At 44.8% G+C, this 18,992-nt stretch overlaps 1 protein-coding gene and 1 long non-coding RNA gene across 3 annotated transcripts in view; both read right to left on the bottom strand.

Moving 5' to 3' along the window:
• The window catches only part of LRP5 (LDL receptor related protein 5), a 280,925-nt gene extending 278,046 nt beyond the window's left edge, over positions 1-2,879 (bottom strand). The window contains exon 1 of one of the 2 annotated variants that reach the window (XM_045014021.1): positions 2,684-2,879. In XM_045014021.1, coding sequence (XP_044869956.1) covers positions 2,684-2,753 — 70 coding nt within the window. In that variant the 5' untranslated portion in view covers positions 2,754-2,879. The remainder of the gene's footprint in view (positions 1-2,683) is intronic. The other variant, XM_045014022.1, reaches the window with a different exon arrangement.
• Positions 2,880-5,525: 2,646 nt separating this feature from the next.
• Positions 5,526-18,540, bottom strand: LOC123368810. The gene is made up of 3 exons (XR_006578902.1): positions 18,413-18,540; positions 15,900-15,995; positions 5,526-5,654 (listed from the first exon to the last, which is right to left on the bottom strand). It is a non-coding gene; the product is annotated as an uncharacterized LOC123368810 (long non-coding RNA).
• Positions 18,541-18,992: the final 452 nt, after the last annotated feature.

The raw sequence follows: 18,992 nt of genomic DNA, 5'->3' as shown, positions 1-18,992 counted from the left end.
AGTTCTACTTAAGTCAATTGGATTACTCAACTGCTTAAAGTTACACATGTGCTGTTTACAGAATTAGGGATCTCAAGGAATGGAAGCTTAAAACATAAGCTTCTTTATAAACCGGTCATAAACACTTTTATCTCAAACTTCGAAAAATATGCTTTGATCTTGTGAACTGAAATTAGGGCAATATGAATAGTGTTTGGAGGTAGTAATATGGAGTGTGTTACATGTTTCAGACATTTCTAATATGTTTACATAGTGTATACCAGTCATAAAACAGAAGATAACATATAGTTGAGGAAGCTTGCTCATACTTTTATAAAAAGAAAAAAGGGACAGGTGAGCTGTCTTAAGAAGTCCCATCCAATTCAATTTACAGTAACACCAAATGTTAGTCGGAAAATAGAAGTAGTGTAATTAAGATTCAGAACTGAGCTCCATTTGCTAATTACAAAAAAAAAAGTGCATTTGGACAAAAGGGTTTTGCATGTCCCATAGTCTCTATAGAAACATCTTGATATATACAATCACTTCTAGTCTCAAAACTGAAAGAAGAAGTGATTAGTTGTGATTCAGGAACGTCTTATAAATGCTCTTTTCCGAAAACTTTACAAGTGAACACTACACTTGTTTACTCTTTGAAATATGTTATTTAAAAGATGAACTGTCAACAAATTAATCTGAGGAGGTAACCCCAGACTTGTTTATGGTCTAACCTTTCCCCTTTCAAGACTACTATAAATTGGACTCTGTTTTCTAAAGTTCTGCATTTAAATTCAGTCAGCTGGGAACATGGACATCATTAAACCCAGAGAAATATCCAAAAGTGAACAATCAACAGTATGTTCTCTCTTTACATTTTGTGCAGCATTTTAAAAATTAATTCCAAGGGATTTAACTCTAGACATCACTGACTTTCTGGATTTACTAGTTTATGAAGAGATTCAATGTTTTGGGAGGAAAGGGACATCTCTTGTTTACAAGAGCACAAACAGTTTTTAAATGTACAGCAATAGATAGCCCTGACTAAAATTAGAAAATGATGGCTCTGGTGAAAATTGGTCAGACCTCTTGTATTAAATGACAGTTCTGATAATTACAGATGGTTTGAAAAAGTGGGTGGCCTAACAAAAAAAAAAGACCCTGAGGTGATGTTCTGTTAATCTTGGCCACTCTGCTACATTTTCTAAACTACCTAGGAAATTGCAACTATTAAACCTCACTTTGCTAAGTGCTGAGGTGGAGTATCAAGTAGATAAGAAGCAGCAGTGGCTGTGTCCAAGTCTCTTGTATGCAACTGGGGAGTCCCTGTCTGCAATGGTACAAAGGCAGAACTGAAGCAGCATGCATTAAGAAAGAAGATGAGCAAATCCCAGACCCCTTTTCATGGTTGCTGGGGGAGAAGGGATTTTTTAAATTATTATACTGTTACTTCAAAGTGCTGCTTGGAGTACTACAAAGAGAGAAAACAACTGTCTTCATGCGGGGTTGTAAGAACACCAAGCCAAGCATTTGTTTCCTGCACTGAATGGAGTGAAGATTATAAAATGTAATTGGGAAAGCCCTCTGCAAGTCCCAATGCTGAAATGGGAAAGCAAAGCTTGGGAGGGAAATAAGGACAAACAAAACTAAAGTGGATCAATGCAAAGTGAGGTTTGAGATTTTAAAACACACACGGTGGGGGAATGGGGAGATTCCGAGTTAAAGCACCCAATGATTTGAGATGGAATTGTGCCTGGTGGACTGACTTCATGCTCAGACAAACGCTGGCTTCAGTTAAGGCTGGATGTTTCTTCAGGGTTTACTCTCCTTAGATCTGCTAAGAACAGGGTGTTTTTTCAAGTGTTACATTTCACAAGTCAAGCAAGTTTTTCCTTTTCAACTTTAAAATAAGGGGGGGGGGAGAAACAGCTTCTCTCCTTTCCCCCCCACCCCCACTCCAACGCTGCCAAAAGTTTGATTCCGCCTGTGATTGACACCCGACACCAGCTCCTCCAAACCCCAGAGAAATCACTGGCTGAGGCCGCAAAGCATTGGGGACAAGAACAAACTTTTGTCTTGCTACTTAAAATACACATGTTTACTGAAGTCGCCTTTTACTTGATCCCCAGGGGAAACAGCTTTTCAGAGGGAGCTACCGCCACTCACTAGCCAACAAGGAAGGGAGACCCCCACAGGCTCCATCTAATACCCACCCCCCAAAAGGGGACACACAATCCTCGTGCCCCCTTCCAAAGGGAGGATCACCCACCACATGCGCCTCTCCTCCCCCCTGCATGTGTGGGACCCTCAGATTCCCTCCCCGTTCCTCTCTTTTTGGGAAGGGAAACAAACTCCGCACAAAACACAGCGACTTGCCACGCACCCTCCTCCCTCTGCCTCAGCTCCTCTCAGGCATCCCTCTCCACCCCCCAGACCTGCCCTCCCAGCACCCTCCTGCGCCCCCCAAGATCCCCGTTCCCACACCCCTTCCTCCCCCCGTCCCACGCGCCCTGCGCCTCCAGCCCGCTGCCCCCCAACTCCCTCCGTGCCGGATCCCCAGCCCCGTGCGCCCCGGTCCCACGCGCTCCGCAGCTCCCACGTCTCCAGCCCCCCGGAGCAGCAGAACCCGGAGTTGGGAAGTTTCTGAGTCACAACAAAAGGCAGCGGCTCCCCGCGGGGCCCGGCGCCGGGAGCGCCCCCCACTCACCCCGCAGCGAGCCCAAGTGGCACTGAAGCACCGCGGCGGCCAGCAGGAGCAGCGAGGCCGCCGCCTCCATGTTGTGCGCCGCAGCAGCAGCTGCCGGAGCCCGCGGAGTGTCTCAGGCAGGCTCCATGCTCCGGGCGCTGCGCTCGGCTGGGAGCGGGAGGGAGGCGCTCGCCAGAGCCTCCTCCTCCGTGCGCTCGCTCGCTCGCTAGTCTGTGCCCGGCCGCCGCCGGGGGAGGGGGCTGGGATCCTCCCTCCCTCCAGCCCGCCGCGCTCGGAGCCCGAGGAGGAGCCGAGCGCCAGCTCAGGGACCGCCCCCGCCCGGTGCGGGACAGCAGCCCGCGCCCCTTGGCCCCGCCTGGTGCCCGGCTCCCGCAGCCGCTGCGGTGGCGGCTGTATGTCCCCGCCCGGGGGGGGGAAGGGGGCCAGCACCATTGTCTCCGCTAGGCACCACCGCTTAGGCGCTCCACGTGCAACAGCGCGCCCCGCGTGGGAGGACATAGGGTCCCGCTGCATGAGCATCCCATGCACAACAGTGCACCCCACGTGGTCATCAGATGGACACTGGTGCACGGGTAGCCATGCGCCCCACGTGGGCCTCCTGTGACCATCAGTGCGTGGGTACCCCCTGGGCAACAGTGCCCCCCACACGGACATCCCATAGGCATCAGTGCACATCACACAAGAACCGGTGTCCTCTCTCATCACCAGTTGGGGCTCACTGCCTCTTACCAGCATCTAGGCACTCCTGCAGGTGGTTAAAGAAATTGGTTCTGACTTTTTACTTGGAGCCTTCCCTGGAGGCCTTTTGTGCCTGCACCAATTTTTTTTTGTCTGCCATTTTCTTCTTCCTTTTCCTTGCTCCTTATTTTTCTTGAAAAGCCAACAACTTCTTTTAAAGTGCTGCTCTAGTAAAACTGATGTTTCTCCAGTCATATTGGCTCATTCCTTCTTGCCCCTGGAAGGGGTCCTCTGCATGGTTCAGTGTTACACAGACAATGTAATAACAGGTCGCTTCCTCAATAATTCTAATAAAACTCTTCTGCATCCAAGTTTGTGGTTTATTTTAAAAAAATCATATACCAGCAGCTGCTCAGTGTTGTCAGCCCATCTACACAGCAATGTTTCCCCAGGACTGTATAACACAGTAGTTAGCATTAACCTGACAATGTTAGAGCACAGTTTAACTTTACCTGTAGAAGGGGGACTGTTGGGATGGTGCCGAATTGGTGTGGCCAAACTGAATGAATGGTAAGAACATGGCTTGACATGACTGAACTGCGAAAGAGGATTCTGGGAGCAAAATCCTTCTCTTAGCATCAGGCAGTTGCAGGAGCGGCTCTATGTATTTTGCTGCCCCAAGCATGGCAGTCAGGCGGCTTTCAGCAGCGTTTCTGCGGGAGGTTGCTGGTCCCGCGCCTTCGGCAGGCAGAATTACCATGGGACCCACGGACCTCCCGAAGAAAGCAGTCTGACTGCGCCTTCACGGCGACTGGCAGGCCGCCCCACTCGGCTTGCCACCGCAGGCACGGGCTTAGTGCGCTGGTGCCTGCAGCCGAGCCTTGGCAGTTGGCAGAGGTGAAACTGACTGGCTCCACGCTGTGTGTATGATCAATACTGATCTTTGAGTCAGCAAATATGTCCACTTGAAAGCAAACATGTATAGAACATCCTGAGTGGAGTATGGGCTGACAGGGGCGTCTCAACCCTGTTGAAGGACATCACGCAGGGGGCTGAACTGAATGATTGATAAAGGAGTGAATGTGGGGTAATGTTCAATTGGCACCACTCTGCTGTCTCCTTCTGAAGTATTAATTAGGTAAAAATTAGTAGCCACTGGCCCACTGGCTATACTTTTAAGACATGTGACTCCTTTGAGGAAAAAGAGTATAAAAATCAAGCAAATTAAATTACTGTTGTGAGAATTCCTTAGTTGACACTTGAAGATGCTGCTAGACAGAGTAGCCAAAACTCTGCTCCGTGGGCTCGAGTAGGACTGTGAGCCAAAGGGGTTTCCAGGCAGCCAAGGCCTTGCCTTGAGGGAATCCGAGACAGACCAGAGGGCTGAGGAGATCAGACCTGGAGAGAAGAAATCGTTCATAGAATTTGGTAACCACCTTCTCCATCTGCTAAGCAGGAACTGGAACTGTGTGAGGCTAGCACAGGGCCTGTTTGTGAAAGAGAGGTTCGCTAAGAGGAATGTATAGCTCTTACTGTATAGTTCTTTATTGTCTAACACAGGAATTATGTGCTTAATGTAACCCTTTACCACTCATGTAATTCCTTCTCAACATTTTCTTTAAATGAAATTTTTTAATAAAAATTCAGATTTTAACAAAAAAAATTTTAAATCGTTTCTACCAACTCTAGTTATAACTTTATTAGGGAATGAAGCTTTAAGACTTAAAAATTGTTGTGTAGATGGGCACTGTATAGTGTGCACTCCACTGAACCACGGTGGCATAACTTTTTTCAACTTCTGTCCCACTGTACCTCTCAAACACCATGTGCATCTCTTCAGGCTGTCCCCATGAGAAAAACTGTACAGCATTGGTTCTCAACCCTTTCCATACTGTGACCCTGTGTTAGAACGGAAACAGATTTCTGGATCTTCCTGCCATCTAGGTAAAAAGAAAAGGAAGGTGGCTGCAATCCCTTGAAACTTGTTTGTGACCTCCAGGGTGTGAACCTATGCTATAAATAAGCAAATCAACATGTAACAACTGTTTATTTCAGCAACTGCTTTTCATTTTAGATAAAAGAAATGTCACTTTCCTAATTTTTGGTAACATACTAATGTATCTATGTTGGGGTCTTCTACAGGTGGTATAACAGTGGATACAAAGGCCTCTCTCCTGCAACTTCAGTGGGTCTTGCCACACAACCAGGGATCCAGTTGCAGGATCTAGACTCCAGTAATGCTATTACCTCCTGCCATTGCTCCACATGCACTGACTCCTAGGAGAAGTTTTGTCTAAAAAACATGGTATTAAGTTATTCTGAGAAAGATATCCACACATTTTCAAGGACTTACAAAGAACTTATAGAACTGACTTTAAAGGTAACCTGCAAAGGAAAATAGGGTGTTTGTGCCCTATAGTAGTAGTACCTTTTTTTTTAATCAATATTTGTTTAATTTGGTTCTTAACCTTAGAAAAATCTTGACTACTCTGTTTTTACTAGAGGAGCACTTGGGAGACTGGCAAACTAGTGTCTCTATATGTACAGAGCTGAAAGTACCCTGGGCCCAACTCTGAACTAATCTATCTGGGTACTACTGTCTCATAAATCATTAGCTATTAGGCAAGACTGCCTAAGAGGGCAACTGAGAGGAATAGTCAGACTACTTAAGGCTGTTTCATATATAAAGAATATATAATTCAAACTCCAGGCAAGCAATTGGGAGAAAAGCTCTTTTTGTTAAAGATGATTCATAGATTATTTTTTTCAGACCAAAAGGATCATTTTCATCAGCCAGTCTGCTCTCCTTCAAAAACACAGGCCATAGAGTTTTACCCACTAATTCCCGCATTAATCCCAACAATTTGGGGTTGAACTAGAACATCTCTTTTAGAAAGACATCCAGTCTTGATTTAAACAGTTCAAATGATGGAAAATTCACCACATCCCTTGTTAAGAGAAAACACCCTACCCCTTTAACTAAGACCTCATCTATATTGAAAGTAGCACCAGCTTAACTAAAGATGTTATTTTAAACAGTTAAACCTGTACAAAACTTTGTGTTGACACTCAAACTGATTTAAAGTTAAAGTGGTGCAACCCTGAAAAGAGACCAGGCCTGAGAAGTCAGAAAATTCCCATTCTCTAGACCCGCAAGAAGTCCTCCGGCAAAAAACAGACAAGACTTTGACATTCCGAAAATTTCTGAGGTAAAATAATAAAAAAAAAGATAATGAAAAAAAGTCACAGGTTTTAGCCACTAGTCTAACTTTTCTTTGGAAGTCATCTTTAATGCAAGAAGGAAGGATTCCCAAGGAGAAGGTGGTCTTGTGGTCATAGCATTGAGTTAGGACTCAGGGACCTGCATTCAATTCCTTTCTCTGCCCTTCTTCAGTAACCTTGGACAAATGACTTAATCTGTGCCTCAGTTTCCCCATATAAAAGAGGGGGATAACAATACTCCTTCCCACCCACTCTCTCTCTCTAGGCAATACGGTGTGGAGGAAGATTTGGTCATGGTTGGGAATAAGGTGAGTGAGTCATCAAGAAAGACCCCAGGCTGGGAACCAGCCAATCTGCCCTTTCTGTCAGTATTGTCATTAGGAATGGAGGAAGCAGAGAGGATTTTAAGAGTAAAACTAAGGAGCACAGATTTAGCCATATTTGGCTTGAGTTCCCAGAGACATCCCATCCAGCCACAGCCAGAAAGTTAGCACAAGTGAAATATACTAGATGGTTTTTGCATATTAACTCCCCACAGATTTCTCTCTCCCCACCTCACTCATTTTATAGGATCCTTCTGTCCCAACTTCCACAGCTGTCTGAGTTCCTGTAGCTCTAACCCTTAACAACAAGTGCAGAAGCCCTTGCAGTGAATTTACTGCATTATAAATGACACTCAGGCTTATTTTATGTTTTGTTAAATATCAGCACCAGGAAATTATCTTTTTTTCCTCTGAGGCTCCACTGCTTAGCGTAGATGAAAACATTAGATTTGCACATGCTGAAGATGAACTGAAAATTTTTCTTGCTGTTTTGCCAAGAGGATGGTGAAGTGTATAGAAGGAAATGAAGAGACAATGTCAAATATCTTCGCGCTGCATTTTTAAGGCACACGATTGCATCATTTTCTAATATAGTATTTTATACTTGTGCATTTATGGCTGGTCCCCTAGAAACTAGAAAGCAATTACAAATCAAGCAAATTTAGAAAGTTATCTATCTGACCCTGTTTTCAGAAGAAAACAAGTTTACAAATAATCTGTAACATGTTTGAGATGACACAAGGAAGTGCTGGTTCCTCTGAACATGGGGCTCCTGCTCCTCCTCCAACACACAGGTAGGCCAGCTGTAATGCACATACAAGCTACATACTGCCAAGACTAGCCAGGCCTTTGAGATGCTCTGGGAGGAACAACTGGATTTAGAACACATTATAGTCATGATAGGAAGAAACGGCTGGATTTGTGGTAAGGGAACTGGCCTAGGGCTCATATGATATTGGTTCAATTCACAGTTCTGCTACAGTTTTCATCTGTGATGACCTTGGGCAAATCACTTAATCTTTCACTCCCCAATCTTCTGTTTGCATGTTATATCCTTCTCTCTCTTCCTTTGTCTGATGGGTCTATTTAGAATGTGAACGCTGTCTCTACAGTGCCTACCACAATGGAGTCCTGATGTTTGGTTGGTACTTCTAGCCTCTACAGGAATTAAAAAATATACTAATACTTGATGCTAAACACTACAAATTGCGGCACAAACATTAATTAACCCACATGACATTTGTGAAGCGGGCACCATTATCCCCACTTTAGACATAGGACAGCAGAGAGTGAGCCAAATTCTGCCTTTGTTTACATCCCTACAGGCTCACTGGGTTTGTGTGTGTGTGTGTGGGGGGGGTAACAGCAACATTTGTCGCAGAGGGATTCACTCACTTACCCCAAGCCTCTCAGCAAGTCAAGCTGTGTCTATATGGGAAAGTTTTCGTCGGTACAAGCGAAGGCGTGAATTTAAACTGATATAGTTCTTCTTCACTGCATTCATCCCATCACATGGGGTCTGCTCTGTGAGTCCTCTCTCATCAAAGTGCTCTGTTTAATGCCACCTACTCACACATCTTTTTTTATGACATCCCATCACTTCTTCTTGGCGTAGCACCTCTGCCTTTTTCCTTCAGTTTTGATCGGTTGGATTGTCTTACCCATGTAGTTGGCAGGATTGCGCTTTACATGACCAAGCCATCTGAGCCCGTACTTCCTCATTTTTTTGTTTATGGGCAGGGCCGGCTTTAGGCCTATTCCACCAATTCCCCCGAATCGGGCCCCGCGCATAAGAGAGCCCCGCGCCCAGTGAGAATCCCTTCCCTGGCTAGAGGCGCCTTTTTAATTTTTACTCACCGGGCGGCGCTTTGGGTCTTCAGCGGCAATTCAGCGGCGGGTCCTTCAGTCTCTCCGGGTCTTTGACGGCACTTCAGCGGCAGGTCCTTCGCTTACTCTGGGTCTTCGGCGAAACTTCGGCAGCGGGTCCTTCAGTGCCGCTGAAGACCTGGAGCGAGTGAAGGACCCACCGCCGAAGTGCCGCCAAGGACTCAGAGCACCGCCCGATGAATACAAGCCCCACGTGTTTTTTTACATGTTTTTTTTTTTTTAAGTCATCCCTGCCAGGGCCCCGTCAAAACTGTTTGAATTGGGCCCCGCACTTCCTAAAGCCGGCCCTGTTTATGGGAGTTACTTTAAGCAGGTCTCTAACATACATATTCCTCAGATCATCTTGCTTGATTACCTCACTCACACATCTCAACATTCGTATTTCTGTGGAGCAGATCATTTGCTCATGTTTCTTCTTTGTTGCTCAGCACTTGGCACCATATAATAAAATTGGATGGACCACCATTTTAGAGAGTGAGATCATCCCTTTTAATCTTCCTGGTGCCTTCTTCTCACATACTACACTACTTATCTCTCTCCATTTGAGCCAGGCATTTATTATCCTAGCTTTAATTTTGTCCTCCATTTCCCCAGATTCAAGCACCCGGATATTGGAAATTTTGTATTTTTGGTAGTGTCTGCCCATCTAGCACAACACCTGGGCAGGGACACTGTGTGTCATTTCTAGAATACTCCCTAATTTTCTTTATTCTGATATAGTTATACCGGTATACTCTGCCATGTGGACACTCATTCTGGTCTGAGCAGCTTTTTTTGGTTTAGTTTATGTTGCTTGGGAAGAGATTTAAGCTAAATCAACCAATCAAAAACAACCCCAAGTTTATACCATAATAAGTGTATGCAGGTTTGTGTGTTATACCTGTATAACGGATAAAACATTCCATGATAGACCAGGTTTAAGTGTCAAACCAAGGATTAGAACTCATGAGTTCCTGGAGCCTACTCCAGTATTCAGGATTTCACAAAACAGTACTATCTCTTCTGCAAAGAGCTTCTAGTCTAACACAGACAAACAGGAAACACAGGCCAATAGTTCAAATACAGGGAAAGAAGGAGACATTGTGAATGAAGAGATTTAAGTACTGTGGGACCTAGACTTCCTGAAATAAATTAGTTTAAGGAGAAGAAAGCAGGTAACTAGAAAAGGAAAACTGATATAAAAGAGTGATGAAGAATGCCTCATTAATCTCCTTATGAAGTATACATAAGTGTTTTATGGATTAAGTGAGGTCATGAGGGTAAAGTGCTCTCTTTCCCAAATGCTCCTGCTGGAATAGAGGAGCTGACACTGACTGAACAAGGGAAATATGGCACACACAGAAAGTTCTAACAACCCATAACAATAGTTCAATGGAGTTTTTTGGTGGAGAGTCTTGGACTCCTCACTTCTTTTGGGTTGCCTCTAAATTGCCTGCTACCACAAACAGAGCAGCAGTGAGGGCAGCTTTGTGCATGGCACGTTCAGGGAGCTTCACGTTTATACATCGGTCATGGTGGTCTATGCATATACAATAAGCATTCTTGGCTCTTGCATAGAACTTTTCCACCATAGTCCTCACAGTGGCATATTATTCCCCTTTTACAGATGAGGAAACCAATCCAGAAAGGTTATGTGATTTGCCTGAGGTTACAGAATAAAGTCAGTGGCAGAGTGGAAACAGACCGCTGCTCTCTTGACTCCCAATCCAGGGCTCTACATGTTGGACCACACTGTCGTCTGTTTTGAGTGAAAGTCAGTGTTGCTGGGCATGGCTTTCATTGCACTTCATCACTACAAGCAATATTGACTGCAAAACAAGTCACTCTTTTGGTATAAGAATACAAATATTCAAAAATTCAAATAGAAAAATGGCAAACAGAAAGGCAAAGACAAAATCATAAGCAAGCAAGTAGAGTAAAACTCCAGTCCCCCTCCTGCTCACGCACTATCACTTCTCTTACATGGACTCCACATAGTTCTCAAGTTTATTAACCAGGCCTGAGGGGGTGTGAGAGAAACACACCCGCGCTGTTTGCAGAATTCTAAAGCACTTTGGCTCAGATCCTCAAAGGTATTTAGGCTCCTAACTCCCATTGAAATCAATGGGAGTTATGTGCTTAAACACTTTTCAGGATCTGGGCCTTTGTGAAGTGTGCATCCATTCCTGAAAAGCAGCCATCTCAGGGGTGGCTCACAGCTGCTGGTTAACACTGCACTGCCACTATACACTATAGCCAGCCCTGAGTGCTGTCCATCAAAGGAGAATCCCTTGAAGAAGGGCCTAGCTTCAGTGATGAAACCCAGGAAAAAAGGCAGCCTTAGATCCTACTCCTCTTTCTCCTCCAACTCTGAATGAATTATTAAACAGCCAAGAGCTGTTGTTGAGATATCAAGTATCTGAGAACTGACAGCAGTGCCACAATTTATGGTACTGGCTTTACTGCTGAGCATAAGAATATAAGAATGGCCATACTGGGTCAGACCAATGGTCCATCTAGTCAGGTATCCTGTCTCTGATGCTGGCCAGTGCCAGATGCTTCAGAGTGAATGAACAGAAGGGGAAACTTCTAGTAAGCCATCCTCAGTCATGCAGTCCCAGCTTTTGGCAATTGGAGGTTTAGGGACACCTGGAGTATGGGGTTCTGTCCCTGACCGTGTTGGTTACTAGCCATTGATGGACCTATCCCCAATGAACTTATCTAGTTCTTTTTTGAACCTACTTATACTTTTGGTCTTCACAAAATACCCCAGCAATGAGTTCCACAGATTGACTGTGTAGCGTGTGAAAAAGTAGCTCCTTTTGTTTTATTTTAAATCTGTTGCCTATGAATTTCAGTAGGTTACTGCTAGTTCTTGTATTACATGAAGGGATACATAACATTTCCCTGTTCACTGTCTCCATACCATTCATGATTTTTCTAGACCTTTATCATATCCCCCCCTTGGTTGTCTCTTTTCAAAGCTGAACAGTCCCAGTCTTTTTAATCTCTCTTCATATGAAAGCTGTTCCTTACTCCATATAATTTGTGTTGCCCTTCTCTACATCTTTTCTGATTCTAATGTATCTGTTTTGAGATGGGACAAACAGAACTGCATGCAGTGTTCAAGGTGTGGGGATATACAGTGGATTTATATAGTGGTGCTATTATATTGTCTAATTATCTTTCCCTTTCCTAATGGTTCCCAAAATGCTGTTAGCTTTGTTGATTGCCGCTGCACATTGAGCAGATGTTTTCAGAGAACTATCCACTGATGTCTCCCAGATCTCTTTCTTGAATAGTAACAGCTAATTTAGATCCTTTCATTTTCTATGGATATTTTTTTCAATCTGTATTACTTTGCATTAATCAACATTGAATTGCATCCGCCATTTTCTCACCCACTCTAGGAAGGTCCCTTTGCAATTCTTCACAGTCAGCTTTGGCCTTAATTATCTTGAATAATTTTGTGTTGTCTGAAACTTTTGCCACCTCACTGTTCACCCCTTTTTCTGAATAATGTATGGAGATGTTGAACAGCACTGGTTCCAGTACTGATCCTTGGAGGAGCCCGCTATTTACCTCTCTCCACTGTTGAAACTGACCATTTATTCCTACCCTTTGTTTCCTATTTTGTAACCAGTTGCTGTTTCATGAGAGGACCTTTCCTCTTATCCCCTGATGGCTTAATTTGCTTAAGAGCCTTTGGTGAGGGACCTCTGAGTAGATATCAAAAACTGCAATGCTACTGCAGCTCCAGTTTCATTCCACACCATTAGTTGGTTGATCCCATGTATGATAGCAGTAGGAGGAAGATTCTTTTGAGAAGTCAACAACACAGGTAACCCTGTCTCCTTCTTTAGAGTAGTTTGATGCAGTGAAAAGCACTATATAAATCACTACATAATAATAAATAATAATAATAATAATTTAGCACTCACCCTTCCCCCTCAGACCATTGTTGGAAATGGATTTTGCACCAGGACATTCAGTTCACCACATGAAGGAATTAAGAAACCTTGTGTCTCTTTCCACTGTTCCCTGTATGTTTCCTATGGGTGATGGATTCATTTATCTTTTGTGCAGTCATGGCAGACATGCTAGACACAGAGACAAATTCCAGGCAGCAGTTTCTCAGTAGCAAAACAACCCACACTCATTGCTAGAGTATGAGGTGAACCTGGATTCACACTGACTGAAAGGGAGGCAGTGTGGTGGTATATGTGGGAAAGTTCAACCTAGGTAAGCCAGGGCCCACAAAGCCTTCTTAGCACCAGAATTCACTTTTAGTACTTGTTCGGCTTTATGAAGCAAACATTTCAAAAAGCAATGGCCTCTTAGTGGTGCTGTGGTGGCCGCACACATTGAAATATGCCACACTAAGACTCCACCCTCATTACAATCATCACTGGGTTAGGGGACCCACTTACCATAGGACTAAGAAGTAGTAGTAACAGTGGTAGTGACAACTGAGCTGTAACCTGTTCCTGTGATTGGATTACAGACAAGGCCCCTGACTAAAGACATTTCTTTGACATTTTCCGCAGTAGGAAAGTACCTCTCACTTCTGAGTGCCATTCAAGATAAAGAATGTTGTAACTTGGGGTAGTGTCATGTAGAGCCAATTATTACCGTAATATGACTGTTTTGGGCATTAAGATGCCTGGAAAATATTGCTCTGTTCTGGCAAGATGGAAATTTTTCTTGTATACAGTGGGAAATTCACTCTTCTTTCGCTCTGAATGCCATACCTGTTTGAATATCAATATGGTGCTTGCCCAAACTGATTCTTATAATATAAACACTATCCCTGCTATCTGCCTGTTTAGTGTTTTGAGGGTTCTTACAGAGTTTACACTGTGCGTTCATGGTGGATGCAACTAGGGTTGCCATTTTTGGTTGGATATATTCCTGGAGGTTTTATCACATGACATAATCTTTGATTAAAGATTAATTTTTAATTCCTGGAGACTCCAGGACAATTCTGGAGGGTTGGCAACCCTAGATGCAGAAGAGAGTGTGTGGTTTAAGAGGAAGTATGTAGAGTGGCAGAGATGAAAATTTAAAAGTTGAAGACTATATAAAAAGTTGAAGACACAGTATTTTATCTATAATTACACACAGAGATGCATGGTCTTGGGGCACGTCCTATATCCATAGCGTTGTCTTGTATAACCACAAGCACAGGGCCAGCACATTAGATATTTATAATATTCCCTTCATTGTGTTATCTATACTATATATCAGATGGAAAACTGAATTTTTGTTAATCTATATAGGAAATGAAGTTAATTTTAGGATGATGCAACAGCATGGAACATCTAGTCTTATGCAGTAGAAAGTAATGTCCTGCAGATGGCAGCATTGGTGAGCTTCACTAGTTACTTGTTTAACTTGAATTAATGGTGTAATAGTCAACATATAACTCCTATACTTTTATATTAAGTTGTTAGTGGGCACTTTTAGTTATAGGAACCAATTTTTAGAAGTAATTTACTTTTCACCATGTATACTTTTTTCCAGAAAAAAACATTTTTTGCACTTCACTCATCTTAGACAAGACAATGGACACAGACAAGTTAGTTTCACTTTTGTTTATATTATTCCTAATGCAGTAGCACCTAAGAACCCACTCAGAGATCAGGGCCCCATTGCGCTGGGCATTGTACAGACATAATAATAAATAAAAAAGACAGCTCTTTCCAACAGAGCTTCATGATTCACCAATAGTTAAATCTATAGTGAAGACAAAGCTTAGGGTCCAGTCTACATTAGAGACTTTGGCCAGTATAGTAATGTCACTTAGGGGGTGCAGGTTTCTCTTCCCCCCATTTCTCTATCAGCAGAAGGTCTAGTGTAGACACAGCTATACTAGCAAAAAAAACTTACTTTGCTGGTACAACTTATTTCACTCGCCAAAGTGATATAAATGACACCAGCAAAAGCATGTTTTAACTGTATAAACTACGTCTACATGAAGCAAGTTTGCTGGTATAGCTAGACTGGCAAAATGTTTCTAGTGTAGACCTGGCCGAGGTGTCAGACAAGATACAACAAGTGGATGAAACAAACAAGTCGGGGTGTGTGTGTGTGTGGGGGGAATTAGGAGGATGAAGTAACAATAAAACAGAGTTTAGCACAGGGGTGGGCAAACTTTTTGGTCCGAGGGCCACACTGGGGTTGCAAAATTGTGTGGAGGGCTGGATACGGAAGGCTGTGCCTCCCCAAACAGCCTGGCCTCTGACCCCTCGCACTTCCCACCCCCTGACTGCTTCCCTCAGAACCCCTGACCCATCCAATCCCCTCCTGCTCCTTGTCCCCTAACCGCCCCCTCCCAGAACCCCCACCCCTAACCGCCCCCGGGGCCCCACCCCCTATCCAACCCCCCTGCTCCCAGTCCTCTGACTGCTCTGACCCCATCCACACCCCTGCCCCCTGACAGGCCCCCTGGGACTCCCACACATATCTAACCCCCCCATCCCCTGACCGCCCCCCAGAACCTCCGCCCCATCCAACCCCCTGCTCCCTGTCCCCTGACTGCCCCCCCGGGCCCACCGCCCCTTATCCAACCCCCCTGATCCCAGCCCCCTTACCATGCCACTCAGAGCAGCATGTCTGGCAGCCGTGCGACCCGGCCAGAGCCAGACACACCACCACGCTGCTCGGCAGGAGTGCGCAACCCCACTACCCAGAGCGCTGCCCATATGGCGGCGTGGCTACGGGGGAGGGGCCAGGAGCTAGTCTCCCTGGCTGGGAGCGCAAGGGCTGGGCAGGACGGTCCCATGGGCCGGATGTGGCTTGTGGGCCATAGTTTGCCCACCTCTGGTTTATCAGAAAAGGAAAGTCTCAGCTCACTACTTGCCTTATACTTGGTTTCTGTTCAATTTCATTTTTAGGTTCCCATGCACTAGAACAAGTCTGTTGTATTTAGATTGCTAACAAACTAGGGAAATGTCAGGTGTGGTGGCTTTTTTTTTTAAGACTGTTTCCACTGAACTCTAAAAAATAAAATAAAAAAATAACCACAGCATCATTTCTATTGGCTTGGGTTCTATACCCAGTTTATTTTTATAAAATTAAATTTTGGACCAGATTCACCCTGATAGTGCACCTTTAACTATGTGTACCTTAGAGCATGCTGCACCACATCCATCACAGAGTCTTCCACATCGGGATGCTAGCATGTCTGGTCTTTACTGGACTCTATTGTCTCCTATCTGTATCTAAAAATAAAGAATACACACTATATTCCCATATGTGTTTACTGACGGTGTGAAGTTAGAATGTACAAACAGATTTGGGGATGTGATGTTAAGCGAGAGTATTGTAAGTTCCACTCTGATTTTCAGGACTTCACAGCTTATTTTTAAGAATTTACTTAAATCTAACATTTGGTAGCTATAATCTCAGCCTGGGGACAATCTGACTTTATCAAAACTGGTCAGAAATGTAAGCTTTTAAGTTCAGGAGAGAAGAGACAAGATAGGCATTCAGATTTTAAATGCTTTTTAGAGCTGCTCTAGAGGTCACAAGAATTGTTATAAGCCAGGGGTTGGCAACCTCTGGCACGCACTCTGGTGGATCGGGCCAGTTTGTTTACCTGCCGCGTCTGCAGGTTCGGCCAATCGCGGCTCTCACTGGCCATGGTTTACTGCTCCAGGCCAATGGGGGCTGCGGGAAGTGGCGTGAGCCGAGGGATGTGCTGGCCATGGCTTCCCGCCGCCCCCATTGACCTAGAGTGGTGAACCGCGGCCAGAGGGAGCTGCGATGGGCCGAACCTGCGGACACGGCAGGTAAACAAACTGGCCTGGCCCGCCAGGTTGCTTACCCTGGCAAGCCACATGCCAGAGGTTGCCAACCCCTGTTATAAGCTCTTATTCTAGAATGTTCAAGTGAGTGAAGGGAAGGAATATAGGTATTAACTGAAATGCTACAGAAGCAATACAATGGGATCTAGAATGGATTGCAGTCAACCAGCGCCGGTTCCAGCGTTTTTGCAGCCCCAAGCGGTGGGAAAAAAAAGAAGCCGCGATGGGTGGCACTTTGGTGGCAGCTCTACCGCCACCGCATCGTTCTTCGGCGGAAATTCGGTAGCAGGTCCTTCCCTCCGAGAAGGAGAGAGGGACCCGCCGCTGAATTGCTGCTGAAGAGCCGGACATGCCTCCCCTCTCCATTGGCCACCCCAAGCACCTGCTTGCTGCGCTGGTGCCTGGAGCCGGCCCTGCAGTCAACAACAGTATATTGGCATTGTATGCAAAGAAGTGATATGACCCCCTAATAGAGTAAAGGGCGATCTGTTTGCGGCACTTTGAATCAGAGGCCTGCACTGTTAGACTATATAGAAGACAGAGAAGGCAACCACTGTAAACAAACAAAAAAACAAACAAAAAAATCACTATTCAGAAAATACTTCAAAAGTTTATAACTACAAACTTGAGCAGCAATGATAAATCCCTTCACCTACAACGCAAATGCAAGAGTTCAATGCTCTACTGGCAGATGCTGTAGTACTTTGGCTCCACTCAACCAACAGATGACATTTATCACTCTATCACCCACATGATTAAATTGTCACCTTCTCCACCATCTTGCACTTTGTAAGGGAATTTATCCCTGTGCATGCTGAGTGTAAGGGTATGGCTACACTGGCGATTTGCAGCGCTGGAAAGCCTCCACCAGCGCTGCAATTAGTAAGTGGCCACACCTGCAGGGCACTTCCAGCGCTGCAACTCCCTGGCTGCAGCGCTGGCCGTATACCTCACTCGGCATGGGGAATAAGGATTCCAGCGCTGGTGCTGCAGCGCTGGTCATCAAGTGTGGCCACACACCAGCGCTGTGATTGGCCTCCAGGGAATAAGGTGTATCCCAGAATGCTTTTATAAATTACTCTCTTTGTTTTGTTATGCAGCCTCTCTTTGTTTTGTTGTGAACGAGCTCCGATCGGAGCTCCGTTCTGTACCTGGCTGTAAACAATCAAATCAGGCAGGGAGAGTGAATGAAACAGAACGGAGCCGATCGCGGAGCTCCGTTTGAACTGCTTATCTATAAAAACAAACACTGATCACAGCAAACAGAAGCTATCTGTACCTGGCTGTGAACGATCAAATGAGAGGCAGGGGAAACAGTGTTGGATGCAGGCTGTTAGGGTTCGCAAACTTTTTGTGATTTTTCCAATCTCTCTCTTCCCCGTTCCCTGTCACAGTACACCACAGGGAGTGAGTGAAACAGGGGGGGAGTCCGTGTTGGAGGCAGGCTGTTTGCAATTAGAGTTAAGACTAAGGGCTCATGAACATTTTGTGATTTTTCCAATCCAGGAAGCTAACACACAGTGTTGGCTCCAAAAATCCACACTCTCTATCTTCCCCGCTCCCTGTCACAGTACACCACCCTCCACCCCCCTCTTTTGAAAAGCACGTTGGTGCACTTGAATGCTGGGATAGCTGCCCATAATGCAGCACTCCCAACAGCGCTGCAAATGCTCCAAATGTGGCCACACACCAGCGCTGGTAGCTGTGAGTGTGGCCACACACCAGCGCTGCTCCTACACAGCTGGATGACCAGCGCTGCAAACTACCAGCGCTGCAAACCGTAAGTGTAGCCATACCCTAAAACATTGTTAACATCAGAATTCTCCACTTACACCCATGGTCTCCTTTTATCTCACTTTTCACAGGCTTAAAATATTGCACAAGGTACAAGGTTGTAGAGAATCCTGTTCCTTATTCCACTGGCTAGCAACTGATTCCATTCTCTGCTTCATGCAAATCTGGAGGGAATCAAAATTTAGAGCTACTTAAGAGATAAAGATCTGTAGCAAAAGATTTTCATTAAAATCAACAGGAACCAATAGTGGCAGTCACAATATGGAGCTGCAAACCTGGCCAGCTTGAAAAACTTGCCCTTGGCATGTAAACTGATGATCAGATCTGACACGAAGAGCAATTATGGCTGTTATAAAACACAAAAATAAATTTAGGTTTTGTGAAAACAACAAAGCATTTACAACACTTAGACAACTTGAAGTGTCCAGGATTATTTTTAAATACCAGTGGAAAGAATTTTGTTGTTAACACAAATTAACATTCCCCTGCAGCATTTGCAACCCAAATATTGCATCATTGCACTAGTCAGTAGTTGGCAATAAATTAAACCATCTTTAATAAACAGAAGTGAAACAGATTATCTGTATTGCCCAAGCTGAAGAAAGAGCAAACAATAAC

The sequence above is a fragment of the Mauremys mutica genome, chromosome 4 (assembly GCF_020497125.1).
Source record: "Mauremys mutica isolate MM-2020 ecotype Southern chromosome 4, ASM2049712v1, whole genome shotgun sequence".
Lineage (NCBI taxonomy): Eukaryota > Metazoa > Chordata > Testudines > Geoemydidae > Mauremys > Mauremys mutica.
Note: the sequence above shows the minus strand (reverse complement) of the source record. Positions and strands in the feature narration are given on the sequence as shown.